Source organism: Fistularia commersonii, chromosome 29 (genome assembly GCF_037954325.1).
Source record: "Fistularia commersonii isolate RoL2024-O1a breed Wild chromosome 29, RoL_Fcom_v1.0, whole genome shotgun sequence".
NCBI lineage: Eukaryota > Metazoa > Chordata > Actinopteri > Syngnathiformes > Fistulariidae > Fistularia > Fistularia commersonii.
Genome location: NC_141312.1, coordinates 2,329,020 through 2,345,436, shown reverse-complemented (window position 1 = coordinate 2,345,436; position 16,417 = coordinate 2,329,020). Strand labels below are relative to the sequence as shown.

Sequence of the window (16,417 nt, the reverse complement as noted above, 5' to 3'; positions counted from 1 at the left end):
AACTCGTTTATGTTTGGCTCTGGGGGGAAAAGGGGAAATGTGTGTGTATGTGTATGTGTGTGTGTGTGTGGGGGGGGGTGTGTGCCTGCAGGCAATACTCTGGGCGAACTTCCCACGCGTGCAGCATGCAGAAACCAATGCAAATGCAGGGCGGGGCGGCAGCAGGTGCGAACACACACACCTGACGGAGGAACCGCGTTTCCCCACTGAAGAAGAAGAAGAAGGAAACCAACTCCACGGCTCCGTGGACGAGCTACGGCAGGTATGCGTGATTTTCTCGGGGGGTTTATTTCTCAGGAGCTCCAGGTGGGTGCCCGGTGGGGTGGGGAGGTTCGGGCCAACCGGGTCCGCTGTGGGAAACACTCGAATCCAGGCTGTATCTATGCAACAACACGATGATATTACATCGCGGAAAAACAAACCGATATGACAAAGTGTCCCCCCACCTGGTTGCCACGGGGAGATTTTTGTCACCCACCCTCGTGTTTAATGCATGGAGATCCACTTAAGGAAATCCTACATTTATCAGATTCAGAATATCCAATTCCAGGTGACACCTGTTCATGTTCTGCTTGTAGATGTCTGGAAGGTCTGTGTATCACAGCTTCCTGCTTTCTGCTGAAGAAAAAAAAAAAACACTTCCAAACGTCAGTGTTGAGATTTTGCATTTCTCTGAAATAAGGGATAAAAACTTAGAGTTTGATAACTTATATTTCTGCAGAACTCGTGAGGTTTGGGATTTGTCTCCTGCTCGGTTCGGAGCTGAGGGCCAGAGGGCCGCTTCTAGAACCCTCCAGAAGTATCTGCTCACCTACACTTCCATTTTTGACCCGCGCTTCCCGTGCGGTGTGTTGTTGCAGCTTGCAGGAAGCGCAAAGTCAAAACACACAATACCTCCTTTTAGATTCTTGTCAAAAGCCTCATTTGGCTTCTTTCGATAAGATGTCGGGGAAGTTACTCCGTTGCACGGCTGAAATTATTTATCATGACATCCTTTTAAAATTAGAAACGCCTGCTTCTCTGAATGATTAATGTTCCTCCTTCGGTAAATAATTTGGTTTGATTGTCTCGCTCTCTTCGAGCCCCGACCGTGCATCATCACAAGAGTGCCAAATCCACAAATCTTTTCTCCCTTTTAGCCCAACGATGGCCAACTTCGGAGGGCACGCCATCCCCGGCACTTTTTTCCTGCTGTATGGACTTTGGCTGACGGTGAAACACTCTCTGCATCACGCCTGGAGGAGAAACCAGCCCAAAGTCAAACAGATCCCGCCTCTGCTCTTCAAAAGAATGGACTTCGCCGAGGGAACGTTCACCATCTTCGCCTCATTTGTGGGTCGGTTTCTTTTCGCCGAGACCTTTGCATGAATTACCGCGGTTGAAGCGAATATCCCTTGTAAATTTACTCCAATCATACACCATTTGACTTTAACTGCTCCCAAACAGGTTAAACGAGTTCCTCCCCGGTGTTCGTCATGTCCTCCCCAGGTATGATGGTTGAGCAATTCGTGGTGGATGGGCCGCATCTCAGCCTCTACGACAAGGAGAACAAGGCCTGGGTGAAGCTGATGAACTGGCAGCACAGCACCATGTATTTGTTTTTCGGGATCTCCGGCGCGGCGCTGGTGGTCGCCACGGCGTCCAAGGCGGTGCCGGCGGTCGCGGCCCGGCTCACGCTGTCTCTGGCTCTTTTCGTTGAAGGTGCGCAGGCAAGGGAAGGGGGTCGCAAAGCCTGCTAGATATTGCGGATTTGCTCACCTGGACCTGTCGGTCCCCCCCCCCCCCCCCCCCCCCAAGGGTTCCTGTTCTACTACCACGTGCACAGCCGGCCGCCGCTGGACAACCACGTCCACTCCCTGCTGCTGGTGGCCGTGTTCGGCGGCTCGGCCTGCGCCATGCTGGAGGTCTTCGCGAGGGACCACGTCATCCTGCAGCTGCTCACCGCATGCCTTTTCATCCTGCAGGGCTCCTGGTTCTACCAGGTAATCCTTAATCCTCGCCGCTTGCTGTCAAAAGCACATTGTCGTCTTCTTCTTCTTTCGGCTTTTCCCGTCAGGGGTCGTCACAGCGAGTCAACTTTCTCCATCTAACCTTATTCTCTGGATCCTCCTCTCTCACACCAGCTACCTTCATATCCTCTCTCACAACGTCCATAAATCTTCTCCTTGGTCTTCCTCAAGACCTCTTGTTTGTGGCACTGAGATGAGAGATGAGAACAACTTTATTCATCCCGAAGGAAATTGTTGTGCCAGAGTTTCAAGTAAAAAACATAACAGTAATAGATAATAGAATAAGAAATATAATGAAATTAAGACAATTCATATTTCATTATATTTCCTATTCCTCCTCCTTTCTACTATTATCTATTACTGTTATGTTTTTTACTTGAAACTCTGGCACAACAATTTCCTTCGGGATGAATAAAGTTGTTCTCATCTCATCTTACCTGGCAGCTCCAATTCCAGCATCCGTCTACCAAATATATTCTCTATCCCTCCTCTGTCCATGACCCAACCATCTCAGTCTGGCTTCTCTGACCTTCTCTCCAAAACATCTAACATGTGCTGTTCCTCTGATGGATCCTTTCCATCTTTGCCACTGCCAAAGAGAACAACAACATTTACTTTAAGGACAATTAAATTGTGTTATCTCACCAAATTGGACAATTGGCATTAGGCTACATGTTAGACATGGTACAGCACATGTGGGCTTTTCTTTTAAAAAATGGGAAAAATGTCGTGCGGGTCTAAAAAGAGTTCAGTCGTGGACGTGAGCACAATATTCCCAAAAATCAGCCATCCATTCACCAGTCATTCCTGATCCTCTCCATCCTGGTCACTCCCAAAGAGAACCTCAACATCTTCATCTCTGCAAAACCTCTAGTTCTGCCTGCTGTCTTTTGGTCGTTGCAACAGTTTCTAGTCCAAACATCATCGCCGGTCTCACCACTAAAGCACATTGTCATGGGAACTGTCATTCTGTGTGCACGCGGTAGCGGCGTAGAATCATTTGCTTTAAATACAAATTTGCTCAAGGGCGGCACGGCGGCGCAGTTGTTAAGCCAGAGCGTGCATGTGTTGTGAGACTGCACGGGTTCTCTGGGTTCCCTCCCGCCGATCGCAAACACGCCGGCCGTTAATGAGGCGCCCGAAGGTGCAAAATAAGAAGCCGGGTGTCTCTAAATGCGGCGGCGTGATTGACCGGCCAGCAGCGGCGCAGGGGTGACCTCACCGCCCGCCCCTCGCTGCATGACGGGACTGGCTCCGGGCCGCGCTCGACCCTCTCGGAAGGATGTTCACGATGCTAAATCACCCAAAAATTGAAAAAAAAAAAAAAAAAAAAATCGTTTAATTCATTATATTACATTACATTTGGCAGACGCTTTTATCCAAAGCGACTTACAATAGAGGACATAAGGACTGCAAATACACTTGCAAATAAACGATGCGCAGGAAATATACAGAACAGTAAGCTTGGGTTAGTGAGGTTTTTTTTTTTTTTTTGGACAGACACACACACACACACACACACTGCATAGCCTAACTTGCTGCCAACTTGATCTGGGGCATCAGCGCAGTAAAAAGTCCTGAAAGAGAAACATTTTTACCTGTTTCTTGAAGGTTGAGAGAGATGATGCTAGTCTTGTTGCTTCTGGGAGTTTGTTCCACCACTGAGGTAGTAGAACTGAGAATATCAGTTCTTTTCAAAAAAAAATTGGGGGCACGGGTGTTCCAGAAGTGAACAAATATTGATTTATTTTAAAACACTCACAGGATTGAACGCCGTTAAGATTTGTTCCCCCCCCCCCCCCCCCCCCCCCCCCCTCGGTGATCACCCTTCTCAGATCGGGTTCGTCCTTTTCCCGCTGAGAGGACCGCAGTGGGACCTGACGCTGCACAACAACCTCATGTTTGTCACCATGTGCTTCTGCTGGCACCTGGCCGTGGCCCTGATTCTGGTCGCCTGCACCTTCGCCGGCATCTTTTTGTGAGTACAGAACTCCTTTTCCGCCTCGGAGAACTAGAACCAGAACGGGTCCGGGTCTGCACAGAACGGGTCCTCCTGGGTTTTTGGATCACTTCGCCTAAGTTCCCATGAGGGACTTTAACATCTCTAACGACTATTTTAATACATTTTAGCACTTTTTGTGCCCTTTGCTCGTGTAAAGATGTGGGAAATTGTGGCTATATAAATGGGATTCATAGCTAACAGAATTTCCTCTTTTTAAATCGATGTAAATAAACTGAATATTACAGCGCTATTGAATGCAAGAGTTAAATTTAATTTCTCTCTGTTTGGTTATGTAGCAAGACTTTTTCGATACTTTCTGATTTCTCTAAAAAATACAGACCTGCATGCTCAAGAAAACCCACATTATTTTTTTTTTTTTTAGCAGCAAAGCTCTCCGGGACTTTAACATCTCTAACAACTATTTTAGCACATTTTAGCACTTTTTGTGCACTTTGCGCATAAAGATTTGGGAAATAGTGGCTATATAAACAGGATTCATGGCTAAAAGAGTTTCCTTTTCTCTTTATCGACGTATCTAAAGTGAATATTACAGTGCTATTGAAATTATGCAAGCAAATGACCTGAATGGATTTAAGTTAAATTTAATTTCTCTCTGTTGCAGCAAGGTCATTATATCAGGACTTTTTTGATACTTTCTGATTTCTCTGAAAAATAAAAGAACTGCATGCTCAAGATAACCCACATTAATACAAGAAAACCCCCCAAACAGGTTTTTTTCTTTTTTTTTTTAGCAGCGAAGCGCTTTCTGCTTTTGTTTACATTCAACATTTCCCCTGTAAAAATGCACCGCCCCGAGCGAGGACTGCAAAACCCTTTAAGTCATTTTTTTAAGCTGCCTTTTCAAATATTAGCATAAAACCCTCGATTTGATATGTTGTTTTTTTAGCGGCGGCGGTTCAGACGGCCTCTCGTGTCACGTTACCATGACAGAACCCAACATACGGACGGGATTAAAGTGCGTCTCAGCCCCGGTGTTCAGTATTTGCTCTCCGTCTTCGTATTTCCTTTCCCCCCCCAGCGCCGTCGGGCGATGTTCACGAAGAGGGCGGGACATCGAGATCGGACTGCGGCAAACCTCCACGGATTCCTGCTCCCAGAAAGGTTTGCTTGAAGAGTCGGAAGAAGAGTAAAATGTTTTCTCTCTTGCTGAAATTCGTCATTTTTTTTTTTTTTTTTTTTTTTTAATATATGTTCTAAAAATAACAGGCTCTTTGCCGTACAGAAAAAAAAAAATGCAGCTTTGTAAAATGTAGTCTGTCGAATGTTTTGTAAATAAACAAAACACATTAAGGCCTGTTTTTAAAATTTCGATGAATTTCGAGCCCTGAACTGCCGACCGCGCGGAGAACGCGAATCGATCTCGGCCCGGATTTAAAAGAAAAATATAAACCCTCCGGCAGATTCGAGAGAGACGTTGCTTCCTTACTTTTGCAGAAAGCGGAGCCAGACGAGAAATAGCGCAAGTTTAACAGCCGCCGTCAAAAAATCTTTACACGACGTGGTAAATACGCAGCAGCGGGAAATCTGGGAAAGAACTCACAGAAGCACGTGCTGCGTACCGGTAACGCCGTTTATTGCTGGGCTCTGGTCGGGGAGGAGAGTAGAGGGGGGGGGGGGAATCACTGCTGGGGTGCTGGTGGGGGATCGGGCGGACATTTGGGCGAAGGCGCTGGTGTGACGACGACGGTGGAGACGGACTTGGGCGAACCCGCCGCCATGTGTTGCTGGAGCTGCTGCGCCGGAACGGTCTGGATGCGAACCTGGAGGGAGGAGGACGGAGGCGGCAGTGAGTTGAGAACACGTCACACTGAGCATTCAGCTGTCTAGTGCAGAGAAGAGAACATTCGACATTGATTCTTTTTTTTTTTTTTTTTTTTTTTATCCTATTCCTGTTTGATATATACAATTATCTAGCGGCTTTTGAAGATTACTGGATTTTTCCAGATTTTTTCTTGCATGTACAATCTCCAGGTCAGGGGTCGGCAACTTTTACCACAAAACCATTTGGACCCGTTTCCTCAAAGTAAAGAAAAAAAAACGGGGCAGCACAACCCTTTTGAAATTTAAAACAAATTAACAGTTACTTCATTTTTTTTGCCTTTATGCTATGTGCAAACAAAATACGTCTTGCTTTTTTTTTTTTCTGCAAAGAAAACTAAATTACATTTCCGCAATTTCATAACTGTCTTTTTGAGTCCTGCTTGAATTTATGACAAAAAAAAAAAAGCCAAACTTAAAGGATCCAACGGCAGCAAAACAAAAATGCCGTCCTCTGCGTGCGCATCCTTTTACTGTTGCATGTAGCCGCTTATCAAGAGCAACAAAAATATTTTAAACGTTTTATTAAGATGTTACAAGATCGCCAAAATATAAAATTACATTAAAAAAAAAAAAAAATCAACTACATTTTTTTTTAATTAATTTTATGCATTTTTTTGTAATTAAAACTTTTTAATTAAATTTTCAAAAGCCACAGGGAGCCGCATCAGAGCAATTAAAGGTGCCGCGGGTTGCCGTCCCATGCCAATTGTTTGTTCCCAGGGGAAACAACTGTCCGACTTTTCCACAAACTCCAGAACCCTGGAAGTGTCTCAAAAAGCTTTCCTTTTACATCGGTGGATTAAAATACAGCGTTTCCCGTCACAATTCCTCAGATGTTGGTGCAAACCTGCGTGGCCTGTCCCTGCTGCTGAAGCTGCTGGAACTGTTGCGCCGTGACGAAGCTGACGGGTTTGTTCCCGGCAATGAGCTTGGTGCCGGCGGGCATCGTGGTCAGAATGATGTTGCGTCCCAGACTGCTGATGCTGTGCGGAAAAAAAAAAACAGAGGAGACGGTTTAATTTGCAGTTGAGGAAAAAAAAAACAAAAAAAAACACAATAGCTAATGTCAGGTATCGCAACCAACGGTGGATTTATATAGATTTCAAAATCCGCGCCGGCTCTTGTGGGATCGCTTTTAAGCCAAACCGCACACCAAGGCTCGGCCGCTCTTACTTTGTGTTGAGACTTCCTTTCACGATAGGCGTGGTCACCACCGTCTTGTTCTTCAGCGGTTGATTCAGGACGGAGAGGGGGACCGTGATTCGCGCCGGCAGCTTTCCCTGTGACGGGGGCGGAAGAGACTCGTGAGCCAGAAAGCTCGGGGTGCAGCCGACCCTCCAGGGCGTGCAGACGTCAAAACAAAAAAACCAACATTTCGCTGCCGCGCTGACCCGGGAGATTCGTAAAGACTTGTCTCGCCCACCTCTACTTTTTTATCCAAATCGACGAGATCGTCACGTGAAAACCGATAGATCGCGGGTTCCCTTACTGTTTGCGTGGTTACCACGGTAGCGGGGACCTGCCGCACGGTGGCCGTCGCCGTTCCCAGCGTGAGAGGAGATGCCGAGGCCCCCGACGCCACCGTGATCCCCTTGGCGCCGGCCACCACGCTGGCCGCCATGGTCACCACGTTGGCGCACGTGGACGCCGTGCTGGCTTTGCCGCCGGGGCCGGACGTCATGGTGATGGTCTGGCCCGGCTTCTGCGGGATGACGCTCAACCCCGGCATTATCCGGATGGTGGCGCCGCTCTTGTCGGGAGAGGTGACCGTGGAGAAGGTCCTGGATTTCTGATCGGCCACCGTCACGGCCAGCGTGGGCATCAGGCGTATGGCCGTGTCTCCGGCGGCCTTCAGCAAGGTGGAGGTGATGGGGCCGGCTTTGGTGGTGGGCGCCTCCCCCGCCGAGGAGGTCACGCTGGAGACGGAGGAGGCGGAGGGGTGGGGTTGCGTCACGTGGAGGGTGGCCGAGATGCTCTTGCCGCCGCTCGCGCCGGCGGTGCCGAGGAAGTCCGGGGTGAGTTTGACGGTCGCGACGGGGGACTTGGTGAGGGTGGCCATCATGTCCGGGGTGATGCGCAACACCGTCTGGCCCTTGGCGTCCGTGGTGATGGAGGAGGGCGGGAGACGGAGAACGTCTTTGCCCTGAATGCGCAGGTTGGTGGCCGTCAACGGGACTCCCGCTCCCGCCGCCGTCTTCATCCCCAGCTGGCCGGTGATGGACACCTTTTAAGGTAAATGATATCCAGGGTGTAAAATGGATTGCGTGGAATATTTTTCATCACAGTAAGCAGGAATGTTTTATATTTTCATTATACACTGCTCAAAAAAATAAAGGGAACACTTAAACACATCCTAGATCTAAATGAATGAAATACTCTTATGATATACTTTGCTCTTTACACAGTTGAATGTGCTGACAACAAAATCACACAAAAATGATCAATGGAAATCAATTGTATCAACCCATGGAGGTCTGGATTAGGAATCACACTCAAAATTAAAGTGTAAAAACAAACTCCGGGCTGATCCAACTTTGATGTAATGTCCTTAAAACAAGTCAAAATGAATCTGTGTTGCTTCCTGAGTGGACACTATGATTTCACACAAGTGTGATTGACTTGGAGTTACATTGTGTTGTTCAAGTGTTCCCTTTATTTTTTTTGAGCAGTATATAATCATTCAATGCCACGATGATGTCAAGCCCCGATCCTTTACTGGTCATTTTCTTGAAGGTGCTTCGAGAAATTTCAGGAATTTTCTTATTAACAACTCATTTGTGGGTCGTGTTTAGATCTTTTTTTTTTTTTAACGGTGAGTAATTAGAATATCTCGGTGGTGTGTTTGTCACCGTGTGCTTGTGCTGGCACCTGGCCGTGGCCCTGCTTCTGCTCGCCGGCGTCCCTTTGGGAGTACAGAACTCCTTTTCCACCTCGGAGAATTAGAACCAGAACGGGTCCAGGTCTGCACAGACCGGGTCCTTCTGGGTTTGGGTTCACTTTGCCTACGTTCTCATGAGGGACGTTAACATCTCTAATAGCTATTTTAGTGCATTTCAGCACTTTTTGTGCACTTTGCTCATGTAAAGATTTGGGAAATTGTGGCTATATAAATGGGATTCATAGCTAATAGAATTTCCTCTTCTTTTTAAATCGATGTAAATAAACTGAATATTACAGTGCTATTGAATGCATGAGATAAATGTAATTTCTCTGCTGTAACAAGGTCATATAGGACTTTTTTGATACTTTCTGATTTCTCTTAAAAAAATACACAACTGCATGCTCAAGATAACCCACATTAATCAAAGAAAAGGTTTTTTTTTTAAGCAGCAAAGTGCTCCGGCTTTTGTTTACGTTCAACATTTACATTCAGTCAACAAGCCCTGATCCCTTCCTGGTCATTTCCTTGAAGTTCCTTCCGGAAATTTCAGGAATTTTCTTATTTACGACTAATTCGTGGGTCATGTTCGGATCTTTTTTTTTTTTAAAGGCGAGTGATTGGAATATCTCGGTGGTGTGTCCCGATAATGGAGGAAAAAAAGGGGGATTTAAACTAAATTACCTGCTTGATGTTTGGGCTGGCGACCCCCTGCAGCACGGCGGGGGAGGCAGGGTTGTTGGCGGGGCTGCCAGGGGATCCGCTTTGAGGTTTGGCCACGGTGACGGCAGAGACGGACAGCGAGGTCGGCGCCTGGACCGGACTGCTACCGGACTGGGTCCTCAGAGGTACCGAGACCACCGTCTAAGCGCACAAACATTCACAATTCTACATTTGCACCTCCATAAAACGCCGTCTGGTATTTTGACACGAGTCGATGCGGCGACCTGCGAAAGGCCCTTCGCCGCCACGGAAACGGGCATCCTGATCTGGTGAGGCGTCTGATGCACCAGCGTGGCCTGCTGACCTCCCGCCGAGGAGCCCAGACCCGGCTGGGCGGAAACGACCCGCACCTGAGGCAGGGCGCCGGCCGCCAGGTGGCTCACGATCCGGGCGGCGTGCTGGGAGGCGACTGACTGGGAGGCGGCGGGAGCGGCCTGGCTGGTGGGTAAAATAGTCCCCAGCTGGGGCAAAGAGGGCGGGGACACCAGCAGGACTCTGGGGGCGCAGAGTAAACACAGAGCGGTCAGCGTGAATCTGAAGGAATGGGCGCCGATGGCCGAGGCGTGCGACTCAAACTGACCCCGGGCTGCTTTTGATCGCGTCTGGGACGGCGGACTTTGTGGGCGTGGTGGCCGCGCAGGGCAGCGGCGACTTCGGGGTACCGGGCGTGTTGGGGGTCGGTGTGGTCGGCGTCGGGGACATGGGATTGGACGCCTGATCCTGTGCCGTCTCCAAACATCCCGGTATCTTACTCCCGCCGTCTTTACTTCCTGATTTCTGAAACAAACAAACGCTCTGATTGACACTTGCAAGCAAATCCTTGTATTCACCTTCAAGGCTGCAAACAAAATGGAAAAATGACGTGAACTGAAGCTTCCCCGTGTTTGCGCTGTGCTGATCGGACAGCCTTTGGTTTAACATGTCGCTGCTATGTGGAGATATCCTGTGTGTAAACATGTAGATGCAGAAGAGGAGTTGAGGAAACAGAGCTTTACGTCAATCAACTCTTAAGGAAACGCTGACATCCTGAAAACCCCTTCAGCAAACTTCAATCTCTAAGCTTAAAAAAAGCTTAACAAAAAAAAAAAGGATGTTGTGCATGCAGTGAATTACTGAGTCCTTTATTGATATAAGTTGTCGTGAAAAGCGTGTTTCTCACGGGCTTCGACGTGGGTTTGGGTTTCTGCTGCAGTGCTTTCCTGGCTTTCGCAGCGGCAGCTTGAGCCTGGTGGATCCTCTCTGGATGGGACACAGAAAAAGAACAACTGAAGGAAGAAAAAAAAAAAAAAAAGGGCGCATGCTGTGTTTGCTCTTTGTTAAGAAATGACAAACTGCTTTGAAAAATAGAAGAACTCGTGGGGAGAAGCTGTGGAGACGGGGTGCCGGTATCTGTTCAACAATATAGTCCCGCTTACCAAACTCCTCCTGGCTGCGATTGCGGTGCAGATAAATCCACAGCTTGCGTCCGATGTCGTATTTCACGCAGGGATCCTTCTCGTAGTGCAGTCTGTCCAGAGCCCCGCTCACAACCGTGTTCACCTGGACGGCGAAAGCAGCCCGTTTACATCCCGCAGACGGCGTTCCCGGCACGAAATGAGCGCCGGTTTCTATCGAAAGTCGTCTCACCTGCGCACTGGTGACATCCGGAGCAAGAAACTGCGAGTCCTTTAACAATTCACAGATCTCCGCTCGGGTTCCCTCGCCGTTGGGTAACCTGGCGGCCGCGTCCCGCACTGGGGGAGGGAAAGCAGCAAGGGTTATTTCCCTCTGTTGGCGCCGAAGGGCGGCGAGTCGAGGAGGCGCGCTAACCCAGAGACAGAATGGTGACGTAGGGCGGGCGGTCCGAGCGGAGGAGTGTGTGTTCCCTGGCCTTGTTGAGAGACATCTCCTTGTCGAAAACCCCTTTGACCGGCCCGACCACCGACTCGAACCCGTGCATCCTGAAGGTGAAGGCTTTGTGCGGCTGGTTGTATCGTTGCTGCTCCTGGTGAGAAGAGGGTGAATTTTGTTTTACTTCCACGAGTATCGCATATATATATATATATATGTATTTCCAAAAACTAAATAGCTGTAATACTGACTCACCTGGACTTGAAACACTTGTCTCTCGTCTCCTGTGCTGGGTCTCACCACGTAATCCGTTGAACTGCTCGGGAGGACGCGAGACACGATTAACAAGGCATGAAAAAAAAAAACCAACAATGATAATGATAATAACAAGTCAATCTTACACTCGCGGTGTGGGGGAAGTCATCTCTAACAGCTCCTCACTTTCTGTCTGTGAAAGATAAAGAGGATTACTTTGAAATATAAATATACGTGTGATAGAAGACGATCAGCCAGATTGAAAGGACAGGTGGAACAGCGATGCTGTGAGGACAAAAACAGTGACTGGTGAAGAGAGAGGAGGCAGAGCTGGGGGTAGCTGAGATGAAGATGGTCAGGTTTCGAGCAGTGTGTGTGTGTGTGTGTATATATACATATGTAGGTACAGTATCACATTGAATGTACCATACTGCTGCTTATGTGCGGGAGATATTTGTGATACCTTGACGACCAGGTCTTTGGAGTCGAGCCACAGCTGGCAAAGTGCGCTGAGGTCCTTCTCCGTGTCCTGAGCGGGACCTAAAGTGAGTGAGAAGCCGGCAGGAGAATCAGCGCGAAAGCCGGGCGCCGTGACGATAAGAACCTTCGGCGATCTTACCGATCCACCTCCACTGCTGAGATTCTTCGGCAAATTCCGCAAATGGAGAAAAGCCGCTGGGGAGAGCCATCATGCCGTCTGAGAGGGGGGGGAAAAAAAGCCCGACATGAAGAACCTCCGGCGGTGAAACTGTATCGGAGGCTTTTCGTTCACACCTTTAGTCTCTCCCGCGAGAAACTGCAGGGCTTGGAGAACCAGGTCGGACCAGCAAGAGGCAGAGGAAAACCAGACGTTGAGGGGACTGGCTGGAGACGACTGCCACATCTGAACTTTCTCCTCCAGCTGAGGGGAAACGGACAACAGGCTTTCTCGATCATCTGGTAACGGCTGATTGAAATTTCGGAAATAATCAAATCGTCTGGTCCGCTTAGAATCGTGGAATAGACGGTGAACTTGGATTATTTCAGTTGATGCTTTCGGACGTTTTTTTTTTTTTCTTCCAAATTAGACAACCGTGTGGCGACGCTGACCACTCCATTTGGGAACTTTAATACCAAACTACGGGAGTTTTGGTAGATTTAATGGATGAGATTGGAAACACACGTTGCTTTCTCTTCGATTTTTTTTTTTTTTTTTTTTTCCCCCCGTGTATTCTTCATTTCTAGAACCCCCTCCCCAAAACACGCCTGAGTCCCGGGTAGAGATGAAATACCGTGGAGGTGCTGGCAAATTGCTCCGCCCTCAAGATATTTTCCAACAGGCTGAAGAAACTGACAGCTATTTCCTCAATCATTACGGGGCTGCTCTGGGGCTCTTCCACCATTCTGGAAATACACAAAAGCACGTGACATTAATCCACCCACCTGGGTAAGACAGTGAATATTCAATCAAGGCACATCCGACTTACTCTTCCTTGATGTTGGGCAGCGGTGTGGAGGGTGTGTCCGGCATGGAGTTGATGATGTTTGCCGGTGGAACTGAGGGTGTGTCTGCCGGTGCGAGAGCGTCACAGGGATCTTCAGCCTCCACTTTCACCATCCGCATTTTCTTCTTCCTTCTCTCGTCTTTGATTTTTTTCTTTGGCAGAGAAAGGTCAAAGAGTGCTGGAAGAAAAAAAAAGTCAAGAGTTTTGCGTCCTTTTTGCCATAATCTCTATTGAAAGACAGCCCCCGACTCTATTGGTACATTAATAAGCATGACAGAAAGCAATATTTAAAGGAAATAAGGTACGAAAATGTCCATTTGAATTCACGAAATCTCACAACTCACGCATCGTTCCCTTCCGACCGATATTTGTTCTTGAGAGTATGTCCCCTAGGTGGATATCAGAGATCATCAGGTCTGGATGGTCCTGAGGAAATGATTCATCAGTCACGTCTTACACGTTGACATGACATTGTTTGCTTGGTTTGGGCCAGGAGCCACTTACCGGTTGCCGCTTTCTCTTTTCTCGGTGGTTTAGAAGCATGGCTTTCAAATCCTGCTCACCAAGCTCGATTTTATCTTTTACAATTGAAACAGCGTTAAAACCATACAGTCACCGAACTTAACATGACGGAAAAATCCTTAAAATTGCATCATTTACCAGCAGTCTTCATGTCTTGGGTGGAGAGGCTGGGCAGAACTCTGAGGGAGACGCTGGAGGTCGGGGAGGACGGGGATTGTGGCGCAGGCGTCCATGATGTTATGTCTATAAACATTTAGCATATACAGTTACGTCCTTTATTGTCATTACACTGGATGGACAACAAGATTGCAACCAGTTCGCTATACTGGCATATACAAGATAAAATCCAACAAGACCGTGGAACATGCAGAAAATAGGGTTGTTTGAAAATACGCTCTCAATCAGCAGGACAGCGAACAAAAGAACAGACTGACCGTCATCGTCGGACGAAGCATTGCTGTCACCGCACTCCGTCTTCACCTCTTTCAAAATGCGGCTCAACCTCCTCCTGACTCTTGGCTCCCGCATTTCAGCTTGGCTCTTGGTCGGTACCCTTCTTTTTGGCGGGAAGTCCAGACCATTGTGAACCGCAAATTCGAGTAGCTCCTACGACAAAAAGGGTGCGTTAAGAGTGGCTTAATGGACCCTGTCCATCGATGCGATGCTGAATTACCTTCCTGGAGACAAGGATTTGCTTCAACAGTCTGTGGTAATACTGCTGGAGAGAGTACAACTGCCGTTTCTGCTGAGACTTGGCACATAACTGTCTGTACTTTACCACCTCAGGATTGAAATAGCCATCTGAAATGACATCGCCAGGGGTGAACAAATACTCCATAAGAAATATGCATGTGTTGACGTCAAGTAACTCGGGTCATTACCTCTGAACAGTCTCTGTGCAAGATGTAAGGGATTTCCGAAGTTAAAATTTTGATTGTTAAACAGGTCACTAATGGTGGCATTCTGCTCTGCGACGTTGCTGTCCGGAAATTGTGGCAAAAACTGACGAAGATGCTGCCTCTGGGACTCTGACAGCACATCGGTCCAGGTGCTTTCGCTCATCACAGAGAAGAAAATATCCGGCTGTTTACAAACAAAAGGTAAACATTCGTCAATGCATGTGTCATCTAATTTGTGTGTGACCATATTGCAAACAACTCACATCCTCAAGAAGGTCTTCCGGAAGGCTCACTCTACAGTTCCCCAACAAACACTCTTCAGTGATTTGACCATCATTTTCTTCTTCTTTAGGATCCAAGGGGTCGGTTAGCATGTGGGTGAGGACATCCATTCGACTGCTCTGTGACACAGAATTAAAAAAGATTACATCAACACAGAAGGTCATTTTAATCCTCTGATCGATGCTACATATCGCTTCACTTACTGACGTTCAAATGGTTAAAAAAAAAAAAAGTTTTGACTATTATTCGGGCACTTTGCATGCTTAAAACATCTTTAGCTAGCTCGAGTTGTTGCCAATGACAAGCTAACGTTAATCTGCGAGGTTATTGGGTATTTGTCCGTCTATCGGCTTACTATCCTTCCAGTTTCTCATTTTTGCGTGAATAAAACAATTATATACACGTGTGATGAGTGAGCTGAAACTACAGAATATTGGGTAAAATTAGCACCTACCAGATGCAGCTTTGTGGTTTGGAAACACGGGGAACTGATTGACTGACGGACCGCTTTCCTTCTTCTTCGTCGATTCCGGAATAAAGGTCGTTTTTCGTCTCCTTTTTGTCGGTGCTGCCCTCTAGAGGACAAATGCGGTATTACACTATTATGATCCAAAATAAAAAAAATATATAAAAAACACCTTTTTTTTTAGATATAAGATATATTATGTTTAGAAACGGCGAGGAAAACCTCTCAGTCATTATTTTAAAACGATAACTCCAACACACACGAGATAATTTTATAACACGATTTTTTTTCCCCATTCTGTTGTTCATTCTGATCCTTGATGTTGTTGTTGTTCTTTCTGCTGTCTATTTATTTGTGGATGTCTTTTACCATTTTCTAATAGTCTCTCTATTTATATTTTTATTCATACGCATTTAAATTTCCCCTAAAGGGCTCAATAAGTTTATCTTATCTTAATCTTATACTTTTTAAAGATTACAATTGAAAAAAAAATCACAATAATAACAACAACAACATCACTGTCCATTCTGATCCTTGATGTTGTTGTTGTTCTTTCTGTCGTCTATTTATTTTTGGATATCTTTTGCTATTTTCTAATAGTCTTTATATTTTTATTCATATACATTAAAATTTCCCCTTAAGAGCTCAAAAAAGTTTATCTTATCTCAATCGAATGCTTTTCAATGATTACATTTAAAAAAAAAAAAATCACAATAATAACAACAACATCACTGACCGCTCTGATCCTTGATGTTGTTGTTGTTCTTTCTGTCGTCTATTTATTTGTGGATATCTTTTGCTATTTTCTAATAGTCTATATATTTCTATTCCATTTTCTAATAGTCTTTATATTTTTATTCATATTCATTAAAATTTCCCCGAAAGACCTCAAAAAAGTTTATCTTATCTTAATCTAGTACTTTTCAAAGATTACATTTGAAAAAAAAATCACGATAATAACAACAACGACGTCACTAGAAATTGTGCATCCTATACCGGTATCACATTTGATTTTTAACCGGTTTTAGCATCTTCAAGTTACGTAATGCACTCCGGTTTCATCACGATTCACGTTCTCGTTTGCAGATATCAGAAGGCCAGGTTTCATAAGTCCGGGGACACCTGATTCTGAGTCGGGGCTCCGTCAGCTGGCTCCTCCTCTTCACGATGCTGTTAAATGACAAGAATGAACAGTCATCTCATTTGTCACCGAGCTGCAGGACCC

The 16,417-nt window shown here is 46.6% G+C and overlaps 2 protein-coding genes across 3 annotated transcripts; one reads left to right on the top strand and one right to left on the bottom strand.

Moving 5' to 3' along the window:
• Positions 1-169: 169 nt before the first annotated feature.
• On the top strand, positions 170-5,258 carry tmem45b (transmembrane protein 45B). Its single transcript, XM_086177360.1, has 6 exons — positions 170-262; positions 1,140-1,336; positions 1,489-1,701; positions 1,798-1,982; positions 3,845-3,987; positions 5,051-5,258. The coding sequence occupies exons 2-6, from the start codon at positions 1,147-1,149 to the stop codon at positions 5,160-5,162; spliced, it is 843 nt and encodes a 280-aa protein (XP_086033486.1). The 5' UTR covers positions 170-262; positions 1,140-1,146; the 3' UTR covers positions 5,163-5,258.
• Positions 5,259-5,584: 326 nt separating this feature from the next.
• nfrkb (nuclear factor related to kappaB binding protein) lies at positions 5,585-15,253 on the bottom strand. Of its 2 annotated transcripts, XM_086177359.1 has the most exons (26): positions 15,181-15,253; positions 14,708-14,845; positions 14,427-14,628; positions 14,219-14,346; positions 13,980-14,151; positions 13,684-13,788; positions 13,528-13,601; positions 13,368-13,449; positions 13,006-13,201; positions 12,811-12,922; positions 12,314-12,440; positions 12,159-12,236; positions 12,003-12,079; positions 11,686-11,732; positions 11,540-11,600; positions 11,264-11,438; positions 11,081-11,187; positions 10,870-10,993; positions 10,614-10,693; positions 10,035-10,231; positions 9,679-9,949; positions 9,416-9,595; positions 7,343-8,077; positions 7,027-7,133; positions 6,701-6,836; positions 5,592-5,792 (listed from the first exon to the last, which is right to left on the bottom strand). In XM_086177359.1, exons 2-26 carry the CDS (start codon positions 14,834-14,836, stop codon positions 5,652-5,654), a joined length of 3,843 nt encoding a protein of 1,280 aa, XP_086033485.1. In that variant the 5' UTR covers positions 14,837-14,845; positions 15,181-15,253; the 3' UTR covers positions 5,592-5,651. The 2 variants fall into 2 exon arrangements, with proteins under 2 accessions (XP_086033484.1, XP_086033485.1); XM_086177358.1 differs by lacking the exon at positions 15,181-15,253 and having other exon boundaries at positions 5,585-5,792; positions 14,708-14,966.
• Between the last annotated feature and the right edge of the window lie 1,164 nt (positions 15,254-16,417).

Bases quoted from the DNA above. Each gene is read 5' to 3' on its own strand.
- tmem45b (XM_086177360.1), top strand. From the start codon at position 1,147: ATGGCCAACTTCGGAGGGCACGCCATCCCCGGCACTTTTTTCCTGCTG. The intron at 1,337-1,488 runs GTCGGTTTCTTT...TGTCCTCCCCAG, and splicing joins CATCTTCGCCTCATTTGTGG to GTATGATGGTTGAGCAATTC. The intron at 3,988-5,050 runs GTGAGTACAGAA...TTCCCCCCCCAG, and splicing joins ACCTTCGCCGGCATCTTTTT to CGCCGTCGGGCGATGTTCAC.
- nfrkb (XM_086177358.1), bottom strand. From the start codon at position 14,890: ATGACCTTCTGTGTTGATGTAATCTTTTTTAATTCTGTGTCACAGAGC. The intron at 14,152-14,218 runs GTAATTCAGCAT...TTTTTGTCGTAG, and splicing joins AAATCCTTGTCTCCAGGAAG to GAGCTACTCGAATTTGCGGT. The intron at 6,837-7,026 runs GTAAGAGCGGCC...TTTTCCGCACAG, and splicing joins AAAGGAAGTCTCAACACAAA to CATCAGCAGTCTGGGACGCA.